At 54.1% G+C, this 22,448-nt stretch overlaps 3 protein-coding genes across 26 annotated transcripts in view; 1 reads left to right on the top strand and 2 right to left on the bottom strand.

Moving 5' to 3' along the window:
* Positions 1–9,769, top strand: part of ATP2C2 (ATPase secretory pathway Ca2+ transporting 2) — a 100,228-nt gene extending 90,459 nt beyond the window's left edge. For all 7 annotated transcript variants that reach the window (XM_081511494.1, XM_081511493.1, XM_081511499.1 and 4 more), the window contains 9 exons: positions 548–645; positions 740–790; positions 2,093–2,259; positions 2,687–2,755; positions 2,831–2,947; positions 4,044–4,191; positions 7,509–7,607; positions 7,696–7,837; positions 9,370–9,769. In XM_081511494.1, the coding sequence (XP_081367620.1) occupies positions 548–645; positions 740–790; positions 2,093–2,259; positions 2,687–2,755; positions 2,831–2,947; positions 4,044–4,191; positions 7,509–7,607; positions 7,696–7,837; positions 9,370–9,488 (1,010 nt within the window). In that variant the 3' untranslated portion in view covers positions 9,489–9,769. The remainder of the gene's footprint in view (positions 1–547; positions 646–739; positions 791–2,092; positions 2,260–2,686; positions 2,756–2,830; positions 2,948–4,043; positions 4,192–7,508; positions 7,608–7,695; positions 7,838–9,369) is intronic.
* Positions 4,528–11,706, bottom strand: LOC145514228 (uncharacterized). 3 transcript variants are annotated; one of them, XR_014059944.1, is made up of 8 exons: positions 11,587–11,706; positions 10,520–10,715; positions 9,606–9,720; positions 9,117–9,359; positions 7,559–7,689; positions 7,105–7,223; positions 6,016–6,133; positions 4,528–5,448 (listed from the first exon to the last, which is right to left on the bottom strand). XR_014059944.1 is itself a non-coding variant. In XM_081511518.1 (5 exons), exons 2-5 carry the CDS (start codon positions 9,686–9,688, stop codon positions 7,192–7,194), a joined length of 489 nt encoding a protein of 162 aa, XP_081367644.1. In that variant the 5' UTR covers positions 9,689–9,720; positions 10,520–10,677; the 3' UTR covers positions 5,299–7,191. The 3 variants fall into 3 exon arrangements, 1 of the variants encoding a protein (XP_081367644.1); XR_014059943.1 differs by lacking the exon at positions 11,587–11,706 and having other exon boundaries at positions 5,299–6,133; positions 10,520–10,677; XM_081511518.1 differs by lacking the exon at positions 11,587–11,706 and having other exon boundaries at positions 5,299–7,223; positions 10,520–10,677.
* Positions 11,707–14,188: 2,482 nt separating this feature from the next.
* Positions 14,189–22,448, bottom strand: part of MEAK7 (MTOR associated protein MEAK7) — a 77,260-nt gene continuing 69,000 nt past the window's right edge. For 15 of the 16 annotated variants that reach the window (XM_081511503.1, XM_081511515.1, XM_081511506.1 and 12 more), the window contains 5 exons: positions 22,268–22,412; positions 20,509–20,937; positions 17,868–17,986; positions 16,230–16,409; positions 14,189–15,739 (listed from right to left, as the gene is read on the bottom strand). In XM_081511503.1, coding sequence (XP_081367629.1) covers positions 15,626–15,739; positions 16,230–16,409; positions 17,868–17,986; positions 20,509–20,937; positions 22,268–22,412 — 987 coding nt within the window. In that variant the 3' untranslated portion in view covers positions 14,189–15,625. The remainder of the gene's footprint in view (positions 15,740–16,229; positions 16,410–17,867; positions 17,987–20,508; positions 20,938–22,267; positions 22,413–22,448) is intronic. The other variant, XM_081511510.1, reaches the window with a different exon arrangement.

Here is a 22,448-nt window from a genome sequence, read left to right as displayed (position 1 = left end):
CCAGACTCTGGAATCAGAGAGAAAGAACCACAGCAGGTCCAGTTTTAGCACTTATCTGCCCCGTGACCTTGGGAAAACCACCTCCCTCTCAGTTTCCTCATCTCTAAAGTGGGGATCATAGGCCTTTGTTGCCAGTTTGTTCTGTGGATGGAATTAAGGTCACATACCATAGCAGGTGGGCTTCCCAGATGACACTAGGGGTAAAGAATCAGCATGCAATGCAGGAGATGCAAGAGATGCAGGTTCGATCCCTGGGTCAGGAAGATCCCCTGGAGAAGAGAATAGCAACCCACTCCAGTATTCCTGCATGGAAAATCCTATGGACAGAGGAGCCTGGTGGGCTGCAGTCCACGGGGCCGCAAAGAGGCAGACACGACTGAGCGCACACACACCACAGCAGGTGTTCTCCCACTGGAGTGCTGGTGGTTTTGTCCTTGTTTCTCCCAGTGGCCAAGGCAGGGCCCGATGTCAGGCAGGTGCAGTGAGGGGCAAGGGCAGGGACCACAGTCTGAGGCCCTCAGGAGGGACTGTCCCCTTTCCGTTTCAGGAAGGAACATCGGTCTGTGCAACGGGAAGCTGAGCGCCATATCTGGGGAAGAGGTGGAAAGCGCTGAGCAGGGCGAGCTGGCTGAGCGCGTCGGGAAGGTGGGGTCCTCCCGGGGCTTGCCGGCGGGGCACGGGGCACGGGGCTGTCACGTCCTCAACACTGATGCTCTGTCCTCTCCGGCTCCGGCTCCAGGTGTCTGTCTTCTACAGGACCAGCCCAAAGCACAAACTCAAAATCATCAAGGTCAGTTGTGTGCCTCTTCCAGTCCCTCGGGGCACAGCTCAGGTGGGTGGCGGCTCTGCTCAGGGGTGGCCCAGCAGGGGCCCCAGGGCAGCTGCCTTGGCCTCTGGGGAGAGGAGAACTGGGGAGGCCCTGTGCTGCGTCCACCAAAAGCGGGGAGTGGGAACTGGGTGGTGCAAAGGGAGGAACGCAGAGGCCAGCCTTGGTTAGTTGGGTGCTTTTTGGTGTATTCCTATATTTAACTCCAGGACTTAGTTTCCTCATCTGTAAACTGGGGAGAATGTGAGTGATACCAGCTAATTCACAAGGCAGGAGAGGAGAGGTTGAAATGAAGCCAGGCCCGTGAAGCCTTGGCAGCTGTCTGGCCTGCAGCAGTGCCCAGGAGAGAGCTGGTGTGACGGTACATCAAAAACAAGAGGGCTAGAATGAGACTCCTGCAGACGTGTGCTTTTCCTGCACATGGTTCTTTGAAAATTTGCTCTTTAAAGCTTGTGTTTTTCTCTTTTGTGTTACTTGGGGTTTTTTAGTTCTACACAGTGAATCTCTGTGCCAGTCATTCTTCAAAGAAAATGTTAATACCTATTGGGCACGACATGGATTCATGGGGACAAACTGATTATTCTTTGTTAATGGTTGTCAACTGAAAAAAACAAAAAAACACACCGTGAGAGTTAAGTTTTACTTGAGGCAGAATGAGGACGACAGCCCAGAGACAGCATCTCAGATAGCTCTGAGGAACTGCCCCAAAGCGGGGAGGACAGATGGAGGGACTCTGTGACACCAGACATGCAACTCTGGTGACATGCTGACAAGCACACGTTTTAGCGGAGGCTAGCTGCTAGTCACGAGGAGTAGATGTCTCTATTGATGACTTTAGCGCTTTTCTGGATATGAAAAGATGTAAGAATCAAGGCTTGTAACATCTGCTCCTGAAAATAGCCTGTTCTGTGAGTTTCTCCCTCACTCCCCATCTCCACCCTGAGCTGCTTTCGGGGGGTGTGGAAGGTCAATGGCCGCAGTGGCCAGTGACTTCATCCTTGTAGAAGCAGGTGGCCAGTTTTTGTCGTCATGGTGACAGATGACACAGGCACTGTCCCCTCTGTGGTCTTAGTTTAGGGCTCACCACAGCCCTGAAGAGGAGGGGCTGTGATCCCACTTTGCCGATGGAAAAGCTGAGGCTGAGAGGCTCATGGCTCACCCGGTGCCCTGGCCGTGGTGCAGCGGGAGACGAGGGGCAACAGGAGAGAAGGGTCTGGAAGGCAGGTGCTCAGGCTGCAGGGCCCCACTGGGCTCCTCTTTCCAAAGGCTCTGCAGGAGACAGGGGCGATCGTGGCCATGACCGGGGACGGGGTGAACGATGCAGTCGCCCTGAAGTCTGCGGACATCGGCATCGCCATGGGGCAGACGGGGACAGACGTCAGCAAGGAGGCTGCCAACATGATCCTGGTGGACGACGACTTCTCGGCCATCATGTAAGCCACCCTTCAGGTGGTTCCTTAGTCACAGAAATGCCTGGGGCGGTGGCCCCCTGCTCTGCTGTGATGGATGTACACGTGGTCCCCAGGCTGCCACAGAAAGCCGGGTCAGGGGCCCCTTCTCCTTGGTGAATTGCTGAGGCATAGGAGGCACTTTGGGAGTCCTGGGTAAGGGCTGGGGTCCCGGGACTTGGATGAGAGAAAAATCTGTGTACAGTCTTCAGACAGAAGGGTGACTGTGGCTCGGGGACCCGTTCCCAGGGGCTGGTGACACCTGTTAGGACATCCGCCTCCTCTACTATTCCCGAGAGTGCCAGCAAGAAGAAACGTCATGACACCGTTGCTTCCTTTAGCAATTGACGGAGCTGGCTAACCCTTCCCACCCTGCCATCTTTGTCAGTAAATGCTTTCTCCTCTCTTGCAGGAATGCGGTGGAGGAAGGCAAGGGGATTTTTCATAACATCAAGAACTTTGTCCGCTTTCAGCTGAGCACGTAAGTCCAGGTCGGCGCCCCCTTAGTGGCCGGGTCTGGGAGCAGCTGGTGACCTGCCGTGTGTGTGCCCTGCAGGAGCATCTCGGCCTTGAGCCTCATCACGCTGTCCACCGTGTGCAACCTGCCCAACCCCCTCAATGCTATGCAGATCCTGTGGATCAACATCATCATGGATGGGCCGCCGGCGCAGAGGTGAGGCATTGGGCTGGCGAGGATGTGCGGGGAGACACAACGAGCATGGGAGGAGGCATCCGGTGGGCTGGCCAGGCGATGGCAAACTCTGCCGCGAACGCTCTCCCTGGGCTACCTGCATTCCAGTCACTGCTTCCGAGAAGTCCTCCCTGATTACTCTAGCAGCAGCCTCCTCCTTCCCAGCCAGCTTACCCTGCTTTATTTTTGCCTAGAGGGGAACATATTTCCTTGTTTATCTGATCACAATCCATCTCCCCTTTAGGATGTCAGCTTTGACAAGGGGGAAGGTTTTGTTCCCTGCAGGGTCCTTGGCTCTGCAGTGGTGCTTGGCACACAGCAGGCGCTTAGGGAATTAGTGGCTGGATGAGTGAGGCGGGGATGTGAGGCCAGCAGAGTGACACAGGAGGCAGGATGGGCTCTGGAGGCGGGGAGGACCATGTGAGCACGCGAGGGGCTTCCCTGTGTCGGAGCACAGGGTAGGTGGGGCCGCTGAAGTGTTACCATTACTGATCTAATCATCGCCAGTGACAGCTTCATTCCCCCCATGGCCAGCCAGAGGCTTACCTCTTCTCCGTGCTCTTCCTGAGAACGAGGTGCAAGCACAGATGGACCCCAGCTGTATCTGCTTGGGGGGGTCTCCCTCAGCCTGCTCCCTCCTTGGATGTCCCCACACCGCCCTGCTGGCCGATCCTATTTCGGAGTTGGCTGAAGGCAGGTGCCCCTCAGTTGCTGGGGGTGGCTAGATCCCATTTCTCCAGGCCAACTGGGACAATGCCAGGCCCAGGCTGGGGTGGAAGGGTCCCCCAGGTGATGGTGGCCAGGCGCGTTCAGGATCATGAGGTCGGCCGAGAGTGGGCTTTTCTGTGGCTCCGCAGGCGGAGAACCTGCAGGGCTGTCCGCGGGGTCCAGGCCGTGGGGGGTACCGGCGACGGAGCGGAGGGGAGACTGGCGATGAGGGCGGGGCCGAGATGACCCAGAGGCGCTGCCCGCGCCCATCATGGACCCTGGCGCCTCAGTTCACCGGGACCTTGTGCGTTCGACCTCTGCACGTCTTTTCAGTGGTTTATTTCAAAGCGTCCGGTTTTGTCCCGAGCAGCCTGGGGGTGGAGCCAGTGGACAAGGACGCGCTCCGGCAGCCACCGCGGAACGTCAAGGACCAGATCCTGAGCCGAGCCCTCGTCCTGCGGATCCTCCTCTCGGCCGCCATCATCATCAGCGGGACCCTCTTCATCTTCTGGAAGGAGGTGAGGGCGTCCTCGCGGTCCCGCCCCGGGGCTCAGGTTCCGTGGGGTGTGGGCGAGGAGCAGCAGGCGGTGGGCGGAGGCGGACAGGCCGCGAGGTCGCAGCCGCGGAGAAAGAATGGAAGCCGGTGCCTCTCCTGCTTGCTGTTACCCCGGGGAAACCACCTCAGCTCTGAGAGAAACTCCTGTTTTAGTCCCAGGAGGTGATTATTTGGGAGACCTTACTTTTTAAAAAAACTTTTATTTTATCTTGGAATATAGCTGATTTACCACGTTGTTAGTTTCAGGTGTACAGCAAAGTGATTCAGTTATATGTACGTACATTCATCCTTTTTCAGATTTTTTTGTTTTACCTTATAGTTTATTACAGGATATTTAGTAGAGTTCCCTGTGCTACATACAGTAGGTCCTTGTATGTAAATTCATCCCAAAGTCCCAATTTATGCCTCCCCTCCACTTTTCTCCTTTGGTAACCATCAAGTTGGTTTTTGAAGTCTGTGAATCTGTTTCTGTTTTGTAAATAAGTTCATTTGAATCATTTTTTTTAAGAGTCCACATCCAGCAATATCATACTTGTCTTTCTCTGTCCGACTTATTTAGTATGATAATCTCTAGGTCCATCCATGTTGCTGCAAATGGCATTATTTCATTCTTTATGGCTGAATAATATTCCATTATATATAATATATATACACACCACATCTTCTTTCTCCATTCCTCTGTTGATGGACACTCAGGCTGCTTCCATGGCTTGGCTATTGTGAATAGAATTGTGGTTTTCTCCAAATATATGCCCAGGAATAGGACTGCTGGATCTTAAGGTAATTCTATTTTTAGTTTTTTAAGGAACTTCCATACTGTTCTCCATAGTGGCTGCACTAATTTACATTCCCATCAATAGTGTAACAGGGCTGCCCTCCTCCATACCTTCTCCAGCATTTATAGACTTCTTGATGATGGCCATTTTGATTGGTGGGAGGTAGTATCTGATTGTAGTTTTGATTTATGTTTCTCTAATAATTACCAGCGTTGAGCATATTTTCATGTGCCTCTTGGCCATCTATCTGTACGTCGTCTTTGGAGAAATGTCCGTCTTTGGAGAAATGTCTGTTTTGTTCTTGTCTTTTTTTATTGGGTTGTTTGTATATTTTGGAGATTGATCCCTTATTGGTTGCTTCAGTTGCAAATGTTTTCTCCCATTCTGAGGGTTGTCTTTTCATTTGCTTATGGCTTCTTTTGCTGTGCAAAAGTGTTTTCTTTCTTGAAATTTAGGACAGAATTTTATTTAGAAATTAAAAGTAGAAAAAAAAAATCCTGTTAAGAAATACCAGGTGGAAAATGGGGGCTCCCAATAAAATGGAATTTTAGGGCAACAAAAGTCTAAAAGGCCACTAAAGAGAAATAGCACTGCTGTGATTTGAACAATGGTTACTTGTATTTTTTGGCACTGTTACACGGAATCTGGATCTTTCTCTGCATTCCACACAAAGCACGCACTACAGAACAACTTTATCATAAAACACCTGCTTGTTACACACATTTTAGGACAAGCTACTACCAGAAACAAATCAATACCAATACATCAGGGACAGAGCAATCTCAGTAGTGGGTGAGGTTGCAGAATTCTGCCAGATGAAGGAACAGAAGAGGCTGTGAGCAAAGCAAATGGGGGAGTTAAGAGAGGAAATATTTTAAATGTTAATAATTAATTCAGACATTGTACTAAGTATTGTGTAAAAGGAAATTAACATGTCTATCTATCTCCAAAGAGATTAGTGCACTGGCAAAGGGTTCCGAGAACAGCGGAGAGCTGTGGACAGCACGTACCAAGAACACCCAGCCTTGGGAGCGGTGGTCTTCCCTGCTCACTCCCTTTTGCCAGAGGTCCAGAAAGAACTGGCAGCACCATCACCCTGCCTGCTGAGCCTCCACTCTAAGCAGCAAACTGTAAGGCGAGAAAGAGAGGAGTCCCCAGTGGGCAAGGGGGACAGAGAAATATGATCACTGTAAGCTTCTAAGGCAGGAAGATGGGACATGACTCCCATTCAAATCCCATTCAAATCTTCTGGGGCCAAGTCCCCAGAAGTAGCTGTTAAGACTTGAAAACTGGACACTCCTCATTGACTTAGAAATATCAAGGACAACTGGAAAAGTCCTCAGAGAAATAGTCAGTGAGAATCCAGCTCTTGGAAGTAGCACTAAAACATCCACTTTACCGGGTGTAAGACAGACATCTAATGGGACGCTGCAGCATAGCACAGGGAGCTCAGCTCGGTGCTCTGTGATGACCTAGCCGGGTAGGGTGGTGGTTCAGGAGGGAGGCAGTATGTGCATACTTCCAGCCGATTCACGGCATTGTACAGCAGATATCAACACAACACTGTTCAGCAATTATCCTCCAATTAAAAATACATGGAAAAAAAATTCAAGCTCTTCGACTCAGGGCTTGAAAGCACACCCTCTATTCATCCAGGCAACGATGCCTCTTGCGTCTCAGCAGGAATGCAGTTGGTCAAGGACACTCAAATGGCTTTATGAAGCAACAAACTTACCTTTTGGACCAAGGTCTGCTGGGCCTTTGAGGGTCAGCCAGCCCTGTGAGGCCTGGACCAGCAGGTCCCAAAGCTTCCAGGTTCAGGCCCTTCCTTCCCGGATGCGATGTCAAATACACAAAAGCCCCTGCCATGTTACATTTCGCACTCTGAAGTTTAATGAGGTCCCAAGTGTTTATTTTGCTCTTACTTTCATTACTTGAGGAGGAGGATCAGAGAAAGTGTTGCTGTGGTTTATGTCAAGTGTTTTTCCTGTTCTCCTCTCAGATTTTTACAGTATCCAGTCTTACATTTAGGTCTTTAATCCATTTTGAGTTTATCTCTGTGTGTGGTGTTAGAGAATGTTCTGATTTCACTCTCTTACCTGTAGCCGTCCAGTGTGAAGAGACTGTCTTTTCTCCTCTGTAGGCAGGGGGTCTTTCCATGGGGCACCTTTCTGTGGCCCGCAGGTTCAGGCACCCCTGTGCTGAGAGAGCCAGTGACCTAGGTAGAGATCAGGCAGGCATGTGAGCACCCGATCGCCTGTGTGCAGGCGAGGGGCCGGGATGCTGGATCACCCCCCCTTCTCAGCTTTTCTCGAGCATGCCCTCATCCCACCCCAAGAGGTATGGCTTGGCTCCTTCCTGCATCCTGACCACCGGAAGGTGGAGAGGCCCCGCCTGTGTCCAGCCCAGGCGCTCAGCCAGGCGCGGGTTCTAACACAGTGGTCCCGAGCACGGGGTCCCCCGTCTCCCCCGCACCCCCTCACCCCACGCACTCGTGTTCCAGATGCCCGAGGACAAGGCGAGCACCCCGCGCACCACGACCATGGCCTTCACCTGCTTCGTGCTCTTTGACCTCTTCAACGCCTTGACCTGCCGCTCCCAGGTGAGCCCCCAGCAGGATGGGATCGCGGCCTCCCAGCCCAAGTGCTCCAGCGGCTGGCGTGCACTGACCGTGCCCTTCTCCCCTGCAGACCAAGTTGATCTTTGAGATCGGCTTCCTCCGGAACCGCACGTTCCTCTACTCCGTGCTCGGCTCCATCCTGGGACAGCTGGCCGTCATTTACACGCCGCCCCTGCAGAGGGTCTTCCAGACGGAGAGCCTGGGGGCACTCGGTGAGTGGGAGGGCTCACCGGGGGCCGTCCTCACTGCCTGCCCAGAGTGTGAAGTCCCCTCGAGGGGCCAGGAGAGGGGGACGCAGCGCAGGCATGGAGAAGGCGTGAGACTCAGGCGCTGGAGCCCCTGCTGGGAGTCAGGGGAGGGCAGAGGGGTTGCAACACCCTGGCCACCGCCCCCCCATCCTGAGACAGGAGGCCCAGAGCAGGTGCGGTGAGGCCCCAGGGCAGCCGGATGGACCACGGTCTACGCTGGCTCAGCCTCTGACATGCTGCCCAGGCCTAGGAGTGTGTGAGCCCGCCGGGGGTTGTAATGGGGCCTGTGTGTCAGCGACCCCGCTTGCCTGGAGATCGGACTGGGCCGGCCGGCAGTTCCTGCTGAAAAGGCCACACGTAAAGACCGCGGCCCTCCAGGTCCCACGCACACCCGCCCCGGGCAGAGCCCCGGGCGTGCTCCGCTGCGTCCTCCCCAGGCTTCCGGCAGCCCCACCACCTTTCTGTGAAGGCTGTGCGGGTGGCTGGGCCTCCTGTGCCTGAAACACTGACGGGAGGGAACAGAGAGGGAGGAAGTGGCCTGGAGAGCTGCAGTAAGCAGAGCCTGTGCGGGGAGGGCCTCGGGGTGACCACCGGCCCAGCTTTCCATTGGGGATCTCAGATCCCAGCGGGCAAGGGGGCTGGTGAGACTGCCAGCCCTGCCCAGGATCTGAGGACCACAAAAACATCGATTGTGTCTGAGGTGGTGGAGACAAGGACGCTAAACACCTGGGGACCCTCAGCTTTTTCTTCCTCAAAATCTAAAAAGCAGAGTCTCTGGGAGTGCAGACAAAAGAAAAAAAAATGTTTTTACAGCTGTTTCCATACACTGGGAATTCCATCAGCTTACCTTGTCTAAAGAAGTGCGAGGACTGTGCCAGGCACCACGGCTGTCACGAATACTTGACAACAGGGAGCCAAGCAGAGGCTCAGGGGGAAATTTAGGGGCCAGGCCACCCAGATGAGTCAGGGTGGGGCTGGACTGGGAGCCACGGTTGGGGGCGTCTGCCCCAGGAAGGCTCTCTTTACAGCCGAAGCTGGCAGGCCTGCTCCCCAGCTCTGTTGTTTGGTCGCTCAGTCGTGTCCGACTCTTTGCGACCCCATGGGCTGTAGCCCACCAGGCTCCTCCGTCCATGGGATTTTTCCAGGCAAGAATATGGGAGTGGGTTGCCATTTCCTTCTCCAGGGGATCTTCCTGGCCCAGGAATCGAACCCACATCTCCTGCATTGCAGGCAGATTCTTTACCTCTGAGCTGCCTGCACAGACCAGCAGGTCCTGGTGGAGCTGGCTCTGCAGTGTTCTGTTGGGGAGATCTTGGCCCCCTCGGGGGTGTGGACAGTCTGGCTCTCAGCTCCTGAGTCCTGGCCCCTCACTTCTGCCTGCAACTGCCCCAAACTAGAGGACAGAGCTCCATGGCCACGCCGGGCACTGTGCCAGTGCTGGGCATCGAGGGGTACGTCGTGCACTCTGACCTTTTCCTCTTTTTGTCTGTTGGCAGATTTATTGCTTTTAACTGGATTGGCCTCGTCCGTGTTCATCTTGTCAGAGCTCTTCAAGCTATGTGAAAAGTTCTGCTGCAGAGCCCAGAAAGCCCAGACCCCCCAGGAAGATGTATAGTGGACCCTGACCCGTGGAAAGGTCCCTAAGTCTCTGTTTTTATGTGACTGTGGCCCTCCGCCTGCCCCATCCCTTCTGAGAGGTGTCTGAGGACACCAAAGTGTCGGGTCCGCTCACCTGGCTGTTCCTGGGGAGCCGGTGGGGAGCGCAGGCCCAGCCAGCCCTGAGTCCTCAGTCCCCGTGCGCATCCACTGCTCCATCCTGCCGGGCCCCGGGACGAACCATGAGGAGCCTGCCAAGAAACACAGCACTATTTATTAAATCACAGTGATTTTTATTAACCACGTCTGGCTACGTATCTGTGCCATAGCTCAGTGCCGCGCAGCCCCTGGTAGGAGGGAAACACGGGTGGGGGGTGGGGACGGAGGAGCAGGATCTGGGCCTCTGGTCACTCTGCCCGTCTCCTCATCCACGAAATGGGGGCTCTGGGTATCTTTAAGGGTGATGCCAGGGGGCCCAATGATCGTTTTGTTGGGTTTAACCCACACTTGCCTACAAGTGGCCAAGTGGGGAACACACAGCCTCGTGTTCATGACCCCGGAGCACATGGCGAGAGCCAGTCACGGCCTGAGCGGCCTCAGCAAAGTGGGCCTGGGCTTCTGAAGCTGAGCAGGGTGTGGCCTCTCCCCCCAGAACCAGGACTTCCCACAACCTGAGCCCAAGACTAGTTCTGTTGGTGGTGGTTTTGGTTTTTTTTTTGGCCACACTGTGTGGCACGCAGGATCTTAGTTCCCTGAAAGGGATGGAACCCACGCCCACTGCAGTGGAAGCACGGAGTCCCAACCACTGGACCGCCAGGCGAGTCCCCAAGACTGTTCTCAACAGGTGTCCACCCTTGCAGCTGAAAGATGGCAGAGAGGTCTGCAACCAGGCAGAACCGACCTCAGGGAACCAGAAACGGAACTCTACCTGCCATGCAATGCAGCCACAGCTGTAACTTCCCCCTCCCTCAGGGTTTTCCAGAGAAATCAAACCATAGAAGGAGAGCAGAGAAAGAGAGAAGGACATTTTGTGTTAAGTAATTAGCTCACCTGATTGTTGGGGCTGGCGAGACCGATGTCTCCAGGGCACGGCGGAGGCTCGGGCAGGAGTTGGCACTGCCCTGTCCCTGATCACTGGTCTGGGGGCTAGGATTCCACTCTCTCACTGCCGCAACCTGACCTCCATCACTGGCTGGGAACCGAAACCCTACTTCAAGTTGCTGCAGGCTAAGGTCACCTGAGGTCACTTCAAATCAAGAATAAGAAGGATGCATCATTGTTAATAAAATTCAGAAAGAATTTTCTGATAACAAGAGAAAAAAAGGTCTAGAAATCAGAAAGGTAGGGAAATTATCCTTATTTCCAGGTATGCCATCATACTAGGTACAATCAACACAGTGTACACTTTAAACTGGACAATCTTGTGTGTCAATTATATCTCAATAAAGCTGGAGGGAAAAAAGAGAAGTCACACAGCCAAAACATAACAGAAAGATGCTTTACAGTGCTAGGGGAAAATGTCAAAATATCTTTTTTAAAAAAGCAAAAACAATCCTTCGAAAATTAGGGCAAAATTTTTTTCAGACCAAAAAAAAAAAATCCTAATACCTGCAGGCTCGCAGAGAATTCATGGATGATCAGAAACGGTGACCAGCAGTGGTTCTCGATGTGAGGTTCCCCACACCAGCCATGGCAGCATCACTTGGGAATTTATTAGTGATGTCAACTCTCAGATCCCTACCCAGAACTACTAAACTAAACTCTGGGGGTGGATTTTATTCCCTCTTTTTATTATAAAAGTGTTCAAATGTAAATGAAAGTTTTTTCAAAAGAAAGACGACTAGGAGTATGAACCCTAGATTTCATTCTGATTAACCGTATGGACAGAGGAGTCCATGGGGTTGCAAAGAGTCGGACACTGAGCAACTAACAACACACACACACGCACAACCCTTAATTACTTGTGTGATCCTGGCCAAGTCACTTCGTTACAGTACCTCAACTCAGTGACTTAGAAATTATAACTGATAAAATGATAACGATAAAATTTATTGTGTCTAATGTGTGCCTAGATTATATCAAGTGGTGCAAAGGAACAAAGAACTGTATATTCCGACCTGTTCTCCAGGCATCAGGGTTGGGGTGCGGGGACAGGAGGAAAGGCAATATGGCTTCTGGAGATGTCGACTATTATAGAGAATATATATCCCCGATGGCTCAGCGGGTGAAGAATCCACCTGCAATGCAGGAGACACAGGAGACTTGGGTTCCATCCCTGGGTTGGGAAGATCCCCTGGAGAAGGAAATGGCAACCCACTCCAGTATTCTTGCCTGGGAAATTGCACAGACAGAGGAGCCTGGCAGGCTACAGTCCATGGGGTCACAAAAGAGTTGGACACAACTGAGCGACTAAGCACACACATAGAGAAGAAAACTGTCACTCATTCCATCATGAAGAGGTAACACAGTAAGATATATGGTACATATTTATATACCTTCCAGACATTTTACTATCGACATAAACATGTCTTTTTTAAAAAAATAAAATCTGGACTATTCTGTAAAAAAAAAAAAAAAAGGCGGGGGGAACTCTAGGTGATTCTGATGTGGGCTCAAGGTCAAGAACCACTGGATTAAAGAACTCAGCAAGGTAACTGGGTACAAAACTATGTTGAGAGCCTCCCAGTATTCAGTCATCAGTTTGTGGGGGTGGGGGAGAGCCCACTCACAGAGCCAGCAATGACAACAAATTTACGTAGCAAACTTGGATGTTCCTGTTCTTTGAGAGGAAGAAGCAGCGTCAGCCACTGTCAGTTCTGCCTACGTGCATCAGTAGTTAGTGCCATCTTGAAAATACGATCAAGATGGTGGTATTCTGGCTGCGCCTCCTGGCATGTGGGATCTTACTTCCCTGACCAGGGGTCAAACCTGTGTTCCTGCAGGGGAACCATGGAGTCTTAACCACTGGACGGCCAGGAAAGTCCCCTATCAAACATTTTAGAAGTAGTCAAAGTGCTACCAAAGATCAGTCAGAATCAAGCATTTGAAGGGGGGAAAAAAAAAAAAGGTAGTAACAGAAATAGCTCTTATGTCTTTTTATCATAAAACTGAATCACTTTGCTGTACATCTAAAACTAACACAACACTCTAAATAAACTATAGTTCAATATAAAATTTAAAAAATGTTAAAGAGAATCAAAAATTAAGGAAATACATTTTGAATGGAGCAAAGATTTAGGAGAAGGACTAGAAAGCACAGCTATAGTAGAAGAAAATGGTTTTTGAGTAGCAGATACACAAAAACTAAATTTTAATACAGTTGTTGGTGACAACATGGCCAATGGCCACTCCAGGTGTCAAAAGTATAAACTGAGCTTGAAAGAGGTGTTAGTTTGTTAATATCTAAATAAAAAAGCACGTACCTTTTGATCCAGTAACTTAACTTCGAAAGGTGCATCCTCCAGACAGAACCACAGAAAGACGAGCATAAACGATGTTCACTCCAGCAGCGAATAGTTACAGACAGACCATTCCCCAGCCCGGGATGGCTGAACGCCGGAAAGAATCGGGCATCGATCTCACGGGACATCACACAGTCGGGGAGAACAAAGGGGTAGATACAGAGCCAGTTCTACCCAAAAAAAGGTGAGGGACAAACCAGGGTGTGTAACACTTTACCTCTAGGGAAGAAAAGGCTGGAAGGGCACAGGAGTTAGACTTAACTTTCAGTTTACACCCTTTTGTATTTTGACCTCTTTTGCCACGTATGCATAAGCTAATCTTTAAATTAAAAAATATAGTGGGTCCATCACAGATGAATGGATAAACAAGATGTGATGTGATGTGTGTGTGTGTTTGTGTGTAATGGAGCCGTAAAAAACAGATGAAGTTCTGCCATTTGCAGCAACATGGATGGACTTGGAGGGCGTTGTGCTAAGTGAAGTCAGACAAAGATAAATACGGTCTGGTATCACTTACACATGAAATCTAAGAAATAAACTACTGAATCAAACAAAAAAGCAGCAGACACACAAATACAGAGAACAACTAGGGGTTACCAGTGGAGAGGGGCAATAGAGGAGGGTGGGGGAAAATTATGGGGTTACAAAATCATGTGTGTGAGACTTTTGAAAATTGTAAAGCATGAGAGAATTTAAAACATCCTTCCTTCAATAGAAAGAAAAAATTTTCTAAAAAATAACTATGGTGGGAAACAAGTTAACAACAGCCATGCTTTGAAAAGTTCTTTAAAAAATTATGTTGTTTAAAAGCCATGTGTTAAAAAGTTAACACACAGTGCTTTCCAACCCTTCCTTCCAGCATCTTCAGGGACCCTGATCTGTCTCCTGATAAAGGAGGGAGACTGCCTCCCTTATGACCTGAACTTTTATTCCCCTTTAATCAAAGAACAAATTCCTCATGTGTTAAAACTAGCATTGCAGGTTTCCCAGGCCCAGGAGGAGCCTGGTTCCTCTAGTCACCAGTCAGCATGCTCAGGCCCTCAGCTCACGGGGTCCCACGGCTGCCCCATGCCCTGCACGAGGGCACATCCCCCAGGTTACCAAGCGCCTGGGCCGGGACCTGCTTCCATCCTGTAGCTGAGCTGTCCTGGGAAACCATCAGGCCCCTGGGTGTGACCTGCACTCTTGTGAGAAGAGGCACGAAGCAGGAAACAGGCCGCGGACACCTCCAGCCTCTCTGACAGCCACAGACAGTAAATGGTATTGAATGGACCTTTTATTAGCGAGGTATTATTCCACTGCATTTTTATGAAAAAATCTGTAACAGACTGAAGACTCGGGGCCTAATTCTTCTTATGGTAAGGATATCTGAGGATCCTAATGTCCTGTGTCTGCTTCCCATCAGTTAGGAAGCCACAGAACGCACCTGAGCAGCTGTTAAAACTGGCCCTTTTATAAGGAAAGTCAATCAGGACAGAGCGTGCGTGTCACTGTTGCGAGCGTGCATTTCCTTGTGAAGGCCCATTTGCAAGGCCTTCTGCTCGGGGCTCAGCACCAGGTCTCATGAGCCTCCTGGTAGAAAACGCAGAGCCCACAAATGCACACAGCTCGGTTCACTGTGGCTTATAATCAGGGCCGACTCGAGAATAAGGCAGCTTTTTTTTCAGATTTGCACAAGGACAGCCTGGAGCGGAGGAAGAAAGAGGCAGGTGTCTTAGGGCCAAGCCTGCAACACTCCTGAGCTCGATTCTCAGTGTGTCAGGAGGTTCTTTGGGCCACCCCCGTGGGACGGGGCTGGACTAGATGGGGCCCAGCCCACCCACATCTCTGCTAGCACAGCAGGGTCACTGTTTAGGGCAAGTCCACAAGGCCGAGGCACACACCATCCCCTGGGGGGCAGCACAGGGTGATGCTGGGAGGCCAGGGGCCCAGGCCAGTCCTGTCGAGTCACTTGCCCCCAGCTCCTGCGACAGGCCGCATGTGTATCAGCAGGACTCTCAGCCCTGAGTGTCCCCACGTTTACATTAGAAACAGGACCGCCGCTCTGCTTCTCTGCTCACCTCCTGGTTTCCCATGTGCTCAGAGCACAGACCCACTTAGAATAGCTGAGAAAGGCCAACATCCAACCTTACTGAACACCCAGGTCACTGTCACCTTCAAAATCTCCTGCTATTTCCCATTAGTACACTGCTAACGCTTTTTTTTTTTTTAGAAATATAGAAATTCTGTATCAGAGGAAGCTACTCCCCAAAGGACGGGGATTCCCAGCCGAGCACCTCTGCCCTCTACGAGAAGAAACGGAGCCTCAAGGCTCTTAACTGGGGGGCCTGAGCAGAGGCCCAGTGACCCCCAGCGAGTGGAAACGCCCCCCACCACCAGCACTGCAAGAACTCCAGTCCCCAAAGAGCCCAGTTCCGGCCAGTCTCAACATCTCAGCATCCTCTTTGGATTTCATCCCTAGGGAACGAGCCAAGTCTAAGCATCAGGTTGCTAGCTGTATGCTCGGGATTCCGGGGGGAGACACCCCCACCAGTGGACATATGGAAACAGAGAAACAGTCCTCTGTGCAGACTGGGCGCCGCCAGGACCACTGGAACGTGACCCGCACGCTCTGGACTAAAGTCAGGCCACCGCGGGACGCGGGAGGGTCGGCAGGCTGCGCTCCGGCTCCAGGGTGGCCCGCGCCAACCCTTCATCACTGCTCATCAGGGACCTCCCGGAGCCCTTCACTGTGGCGGCCCCACCCACTGGCTTCCAGCAGGGCCCGGGCCTCCGGGTCGATGTCCAGAATGCTCCTGCTTTTCTTGACCTTGGGAAGAAGGAAGGAGGGGTGTGTTCAGCGACCAAAACCAGCTGGTGACGTCCTGCTGCTGGCACATTTCTTAGAGCAGACTTGGGGACCTACTGATGCCACAAGGGAAATGCGGGGGGCGGGGGCCCTAGCCCCATCCCCACTGTGTCCCCCCGACCCTGGGAGGCCATCGCTGGGAGGTGACGTGGTGCAAGGAGGCCAACAACTCGTCATCATCGAACCCTGGATCAAGAAGGGATCCCGGACCCTTCTCAGCTTGCAAAGGAGCCCCCGTCCATCTGGGACCCCACCTCCCTGGGGTGGTTCTTTCTAGGAGACCCCCACGGATCCCAGACAGGACTCCCCGCCCGGCTGTGCACCCACGAGCATTCCCCTGGCCAGTGACGGCTGCTGGAAACAAGTCTGGGAAAAAACCATCTCCAGGTGGAGGTGTGAAAGGGGTGCAAGGGATCAAGCTGAGAGAGGGGAGGAGCGCCCCCACGCTCACCGGCTCGGCCTTCGGGGCATCTCCCACCGCCCACACCTCCATCTTCTGGAACTGGAAGTCCTCCTGGGCCGACAGCTGGGGGCTGCCGTACGTGGTGCACGTGGGCTTGGCCTTGCTGTGTCCTTTCCCGAAATCGACGTCGATCCACAGCCCAAAGTAACCACGCTGTCCTCCCATGCCCTGCGGAGGGAGGCTCCTCAGACCCCGAGGCCCACCCCAGCCCTCAGGCCACAGGGTATGCGGGAAGCGAATGCGACTTTTTTTTTTAAAACCGTGAAATAATATAGGTTGGTACAACTGAAGGATCCCACTGCAAGTGCCTAGAACACTCATCCCGGTGTCCTGAGTCCCACCCAGTGGCTCTTTCTCACGGGGCTGCACTGGCAGGAAACACAGGTCAGGACCTCCCTGGTGGTCCAGAGGCTACGACTCTGCACTCCCAATGCCGGGGGGGGGGGGGGGGGGCAGGTTCCATCCCTGGTCAGGGAGCTAGATCCCACACGCCACAGCTCAGTTCGCCTGCCACAACTAAAAACCCGGCGCAGCCAAACAAAATATCTTAAAAGGAAACACAAGTGACAGCAGAGGACAGAAGAATCCAGACGATCAGACCCAGAGACTGCGGTCCGTAAAATGAGGGGAGAGGTCCACCCAGTGCTCAAGGCTGGGAAACCTGTGTCCGGGCCCCCAGGCCCCAGGGCCCTGCGCTGGAGCAGGTGCGTCACGCACTGCGGGCGGTGACGGCAGGGGCCAAAGGAGGAAGCTTTCTGGCTCTAGGTGAGTGGCCGGCGGGAATAGAACCGCTGTTCAACCTCTCTGGTCCCCTTCTCCGGGTGCCACCTCCACCGCCGCCTCTACCCCGGGGGCCCTGAGTTAACACTGAGCAGGAGACCAGGGCGGACACCAGCCGAGCTCAGGGCCGCCTCTCCCTGCCGGCCGACTACTGACCCGCTGAGGCCGAGAGCCTCGCCCCTGTCGTCACCAAACTGCCCCTTCAGAAGGCGTTGGGCGGCCGCAGGGGAGCCCCAGAGATAACCGGGGAGGAGCTCGGGGCCCACTCCACACCGCCGAGGGGGACCCACCTTCCCCGCCCCTCAGCGCTATCGACTCGGGACTGGGAGTTTCCCAAGAGATGCTTTTTGTTAAGCAGCGGGGAAGAGAAGTAGGCTGGTGCCGCCAGGAGACACCTCTCTCACCCGAGCTAAGCATCTGTGCGGGTGCCCATCCCAGCTCCTCGCGCAGCCCTGTCCCCACGTCCCCCACCATCACCTGCGACCTTCACCCCTGCCCTCTTCTTCCTGTGACTGAGCCCAGCCTGATGGGTCCGGGGAGTCCAGCCCTGCCCCCAGCACAAGTGCCAGGGCGGCGTCTCCAGCCACGAAGGCCATGGCTGAACCAGTCATTCGCACACAAAGCCCAGAAACGCCCCAACAGAGGCCCCGTTCTTTCCGAGGGAGAAGTTCGGTCCTAGCTGTCGCTCCCGGCGTCACCACCCTGAGATCCGGGCAGGATGGACTGGACACCACACGCTGCCCGATGAGGGGGCGAGTGCCCCGGGGCACGTCGGGGCCGGGGCTGTCACCGAGGGATGGACGGCACCACGGGGGCCGTGCCCTGCCCCCCGCCCCCGGTCCTTACCAGGCCGTTGGGGATGGTCTGCTGCCCTTGATTGAGGTACATGTAGTGGTCGTTGTAGCCTGTGCAGGTGTACACGGCCATGCTGGGGGAGATGGAGAACAGGAAGCACCTGTCGTCCCCTGAAAGAGAGCAGAGCGCAAAGAAGCCAGATCACCCACCGCAGCCGGGCACAGGGAGGGGCAGGCAACGCAAACAGGCCTGCTCAGAAGGCCGAGCTGGAGGAGCTTCTCGGGGTCCTCGGTGTGCAGGGGGGGCTCCCACACGTGGGGGCAGAGCCCTCAGACCAGTGGGCGGATCCCAGACCCACAGCTGCCTGGGGCCCGTAGGCTGAGCTGCGGGTGGGAGGTGAGGGTGACCGCCAGAAAGGAACGTGGCGTCTGCCTGCTGGGGACGCCGCCCCCCCCGCCTCCCAGAGTCAGAAAGAGCAGCCTCGTCTCTGCGTGGGCACAAAGGGCAGGCGGTCACTGCAGGCCCCGGCTGGGCGCTCGCATGGCCTCAGGCACATCATCCAGAGGACGGAGGACGCCTGCAGATGCAGCTGGCCTGGGGAGGGGGGTGCACCTAGGGAGAGGTGACCCCCCACCTTCACCTGGGCACAGGCGTGGGCACACTCCACTCAGCGGAGGTGCAATCAGAGCTCCAGAAATGAGGAGTCCTCCACCTCAGACTCCTTCCCCACCCCCATGCACTCACTGCAGGGTGGTGACAGAGGGCGCACACACCCCACCCCGGGGAGCTCCCAGCTAGGTGGGAACCACGGACGTGCCCCACAGCCGTGCGATCTTCCCCAGAAGCACAGCCCCTCCCTGCTGACAGTATGGGGGCGCCTGACACAGGACCCAGCTCAGGCACTGGGGAAGGAGGCTCCAGGAAGCAGGCGGGGAGCCCGAAAACAGAGGGTGACACGAAGCAGGCTTTGAGCCCCAGGAGGCCTTGGGGAGGACGGCCCTGGGCAGCAGGCGGGCCTGCCCTGGCAGAGTCAGGACCCGCGATGCTCAGGCCTCCCCTCCAGATGGACCCCGGGGGCCTCCGCGGGGACTCGGCTCCTCTGATGCCGGGAAGGACGGCCTGAGATGGAGACGGCTGGGTGACGGCCCCTCCATGGAGGAGGGACCCCCGCGGGGACAAGGCAGGCATGAGGGAACACGGGACCCCTCGGCTGTACAGCAAGGTTTGTGGGCGCTGGAGTTGGGGAGGAAGGGAGGTGAGCCTGGGGAGGCCACAAGGACCGGGAGACACAGGGCTGCCCTCCAGGCTAAAGACTCAGGCTTGAGTCCATGTGCCCCAGAAGGATGGGTCTCGCCTCAAGTAATGGCCTGGTCCCACCCGCAGCCCCGGGACCGTCACTTCACCTGACGGTCCTGAGGCTGCCTTTTGGCCCATGTTCACTGGCTCCCAGGTGCTGAGTGAGGTGTCGGGGCCACAGAGCATGGACCCCACGCTAGTCCATCCTGGGAGCCATGCCCAGAGGGAAGGGCCACCTGGGGAGGGCGACCCTCCACTCCAGGGTGCAGGGCAAGCACCGAGGAGTCACATGACCTCCAAAGGCCTCAGTCCCCCGGGGGGCTCCTCGCCCGACTCTCGCCACCACAACACCCCCCATCACCCCACGGTTTACAGGCTGCCATCCCCATGGTTCTGGGGACCCCAGGCCCAGAGAGGGTAAAGCACCCCGCCCAGGACGGAGCCGGACTCCACCCAGCGCTGCAAGCCTTTGGCTGCCCCTTGGCCGGCAGAAGCGGAAACGAAGTGACCCTGTGGGTGTCACGTCTCTTCAAGGCGCAAATACTCGAGGTGACTGGGGGACCAATAGATGATAAATGCCCAGGACACGACAGGCATCTGCGAGGCTGGGCTGCCCCCTGCTGGAATCCTGGCCTCACGCTTCACGACAGAAAGAGCTCACGTTTGAAAACCTGGTAAATGCATTTTCCCACGGTTCTTCAAGAAGAGGAATGAAAGCTGCTCTCGGAAATGAAAGCTGGAGACGCAGCAGAGCTGACCTTTGAGTTAACATGAGAGGAGCTGGGAGAGGTGGAAGTTTTGTCTAGATAATAATGACTCTTGGGGCTGTTCTTCCACATCCTTGGCTTCCAACCACACAGAGACCCAGCTCATCACCCCCAGGGACCCCTCCCCGTGACGCTGTGACAGAGTGGACGAGCAGCTCCCTGTCCTAAACCGTGTATACAGACAGCGGGGCCAGGCTCCTGCAGTCCTCCTGCAAGTCTAGGGTGTAGGTGGGTGTCGGCAGAGGGTGCTGGTATGACCGGCTCCCCATTAAAAAGAAAAAAAACAACCCTGGGTGCTGACGCCATAACGCAGCCCTGCTGGACACCACTGCACCATTTTAATGATGCTGAGCCGCTGTTTCCTCACCTGAAATCCAGGGGTGAGGACACCTGTCCGGCTTACCTGACCCGGCAGCCAGAGTCTATACAGAAATCCGTGAAGTTAAACCTCCATAAACACCATGCTTCCCCATCCTCCCAAACGCGTCTAGAAAAAAACACTTGGGGAGGAGACGGAAGAAACAGCGCACGCGCTCTGGCGGGCTCAGACGTCTCCACCTGCGGCTGAGGGACCGGAACTTGCCAAGGGCACTGCGCTACCACGTGGGGCTCGGGCGGCCAAGTCTCACCTTGAAACTGAGGCTTGACCTCCCAGGAGCAGGAGGCGAAGCCCCCGAACACGTGGCCGTCGCGGTCCTCGAGCAGCACCAGGCAGGGCCCCCCATGTGCGATGCGCCCACAGAGCTGGGCGAAGCTGTTGCCGTGGAGCTCGGTCGCGAAGAGCAGGCGCCAGCGGAGCCGCCGCTCCCGGGGCAGGTGCGAGTTGACGTAGATGACGGACAGCACGTCCAGGACGCTGGCAAACTCCCGCTGCGGGTCCACCTGGCGCTCGGGGACCAGGGTGGCCAGCTCGAGGGACGAGCGCAGGAGGAGGAAGCCCTGCTGGATGACCAGGCTCAGAAACGTGGCCACGTGGTGGGCCCGGAACACCCAGTCCTCGAGCACGGCCCGGTCACAGTCATGGTCCAGCCACTGAGGCCCCAGAAGCTTCCCGCCACCTAGGGGAGGAGAAAACAGCGCTGGGGGGTCGGGGGGCAATGACATCGTCTTCTGTCTGCTTTCCTGAACCTGCTCTGTCCAACAGGGGAGCCACGCATGTGGTTTGTCCGCATCGAGATGCGTGGTGAGTGTAACTCTTTTTTTTTTTAACATTGCCAAGGTTAAAGTATATTTTAGAAATTTTCTTAAAATTAATCTCACTTGTTTCTTTTTGCTATTTTCACGTGGTTACTAGAATATTTAAAATTTCACATGTGGTTCGCTTTGGACGTCACATCCTATCCCTGTTGGACAGTGCTCATCTAAACAACTCAACATCAATGCTCTTTTCTCTGCATTCCCAGCTGCATTTCAGAGGCCCAGAAGACAGTTACACCCTCCCCCTGGGGCTCTGAAACTCCCCAGCACCCCTTCCTGAGAGGGCCGGCTACACCAAAGCCACTAGCTTAACAAAGCCATGTGGGAAGGATTCAGATGTCCACTGCCCTCCAGCTATGTCAGGGTGGTGGTGGGGTAGTCACTAAGTCGTGCCTGACTCTTTGCAACCCCATGGACTGTAGCCCACCAGGCTCCTCTGTCCATGGGATTTCCCAGGGAAGAGTACTGGAGCGGGTTGCCATTTCCAATTCCAGGGGGTCTTCTCAACCGCATCTCTTATGTCTCCTGCATTGGCAGGTGGGTTCTTTATTACTGAGCCATCTGGAAGCTCAAGGTTGGGGTTAGCAGATAAAAACTATTATATATGGAATGGGATAAACAACAATGTCCCACTGTAGAGCGCAGGGAACTATATTCAATATCCTGTTACGAATTATAATGGAAAAGAATATATTTAAGTCTAAATGAATCTTTTGCTGTACAGCAGAAATCAACACAACATAACACAATCCACGATACTTCAATTTAAAAAAAAAAAAAAAAAGGAAAAACCCAACTAAAACTAAAGGAATCTAAAGGAAGCAGAAGAAAGGAAATAAAAGACTTGAAGATAAATGAAATAGAGGCTAGACAACAGAGAAAGTCCACAAAACCAAAAGCTGGCTCTTTGAAAATAACAAGAAGTGAACACACTTTTAGCTAGACTGACCCAGGAAAAAAGAGAAGGCTCAAATGACTACCATCAGAAATGATGGTGGGGACGTCACTACAGACCTGGTGGAAACAAGGATTATGAGGAAATACTATGAACAACTCTGTGCCAAGGAAGAGATCATCTCAACAGTCCTCCGAATTTGGAAGATGCACACTTGCTGATTTCAAACTTTAATACAAGATGGCGTGGTACCACTTTCCAACGCCAAGGTGTAGGGACTAGGGCGGGGCACTTGCCTTGAAGCTTCATCTCGGAGCACAGCTGGGCGGCCAGCACCTGAACCCTGGACGGGGAGCCTGGGGGTGGCCTCTGACTCCAGCCTCGAAGCTGCCGTCTATAGTTTAGCACGTGCACCACAGAGCCAACCAGGTCCTCTGTAAACTTGGAAGATCACAATTTCACCGTTAATCACACCAC

The sequence above is a fragment of the Giraffa tippelskirchi genome, chromosome 7, assembly GCF_054371585.1.
Source record: "Giraffa tippelskirchi isolate mGirTip1 chromosome 7, T2T-mGirTip1v1.2.pri, whole genome shotgun sequence".
NCBI lineage: Eukaryota > Metazoa > Chordata > Mammalia > Artiodactyla > Giraffidae > Giraffa > Giraffa tippelskirchi.
This window is presented reverse-complemented; position numbering and strand designations above follow the sequence as displayed.

Excerpts from the sequence above, each read along its gene's own strand:
- LOC145514228 (XM_081511518.1), bottom strand. The coding sequence starts at position 9,688 with ATGGAGCAGTGGATGCGCACGGGGACTGAGGACTCAGGGCTGGCTGGG. Across the intron at positions 9,360-9,605 it reads GGCTCCCCAGGAACAGCCAG|ACAAAAAGAGGAAAAGGTCA; the intron begins GTGAGCGGACCC and ends ATCTGCCAACAG. Across the intron at positions 7,224-7,558 it reads GGTCAAAGAGCACGAAGCAG|GTCACTGGCTCTCTCAGCAC; the intron begins GTGAAGGCCATG and ends ATCTCTACCTAG.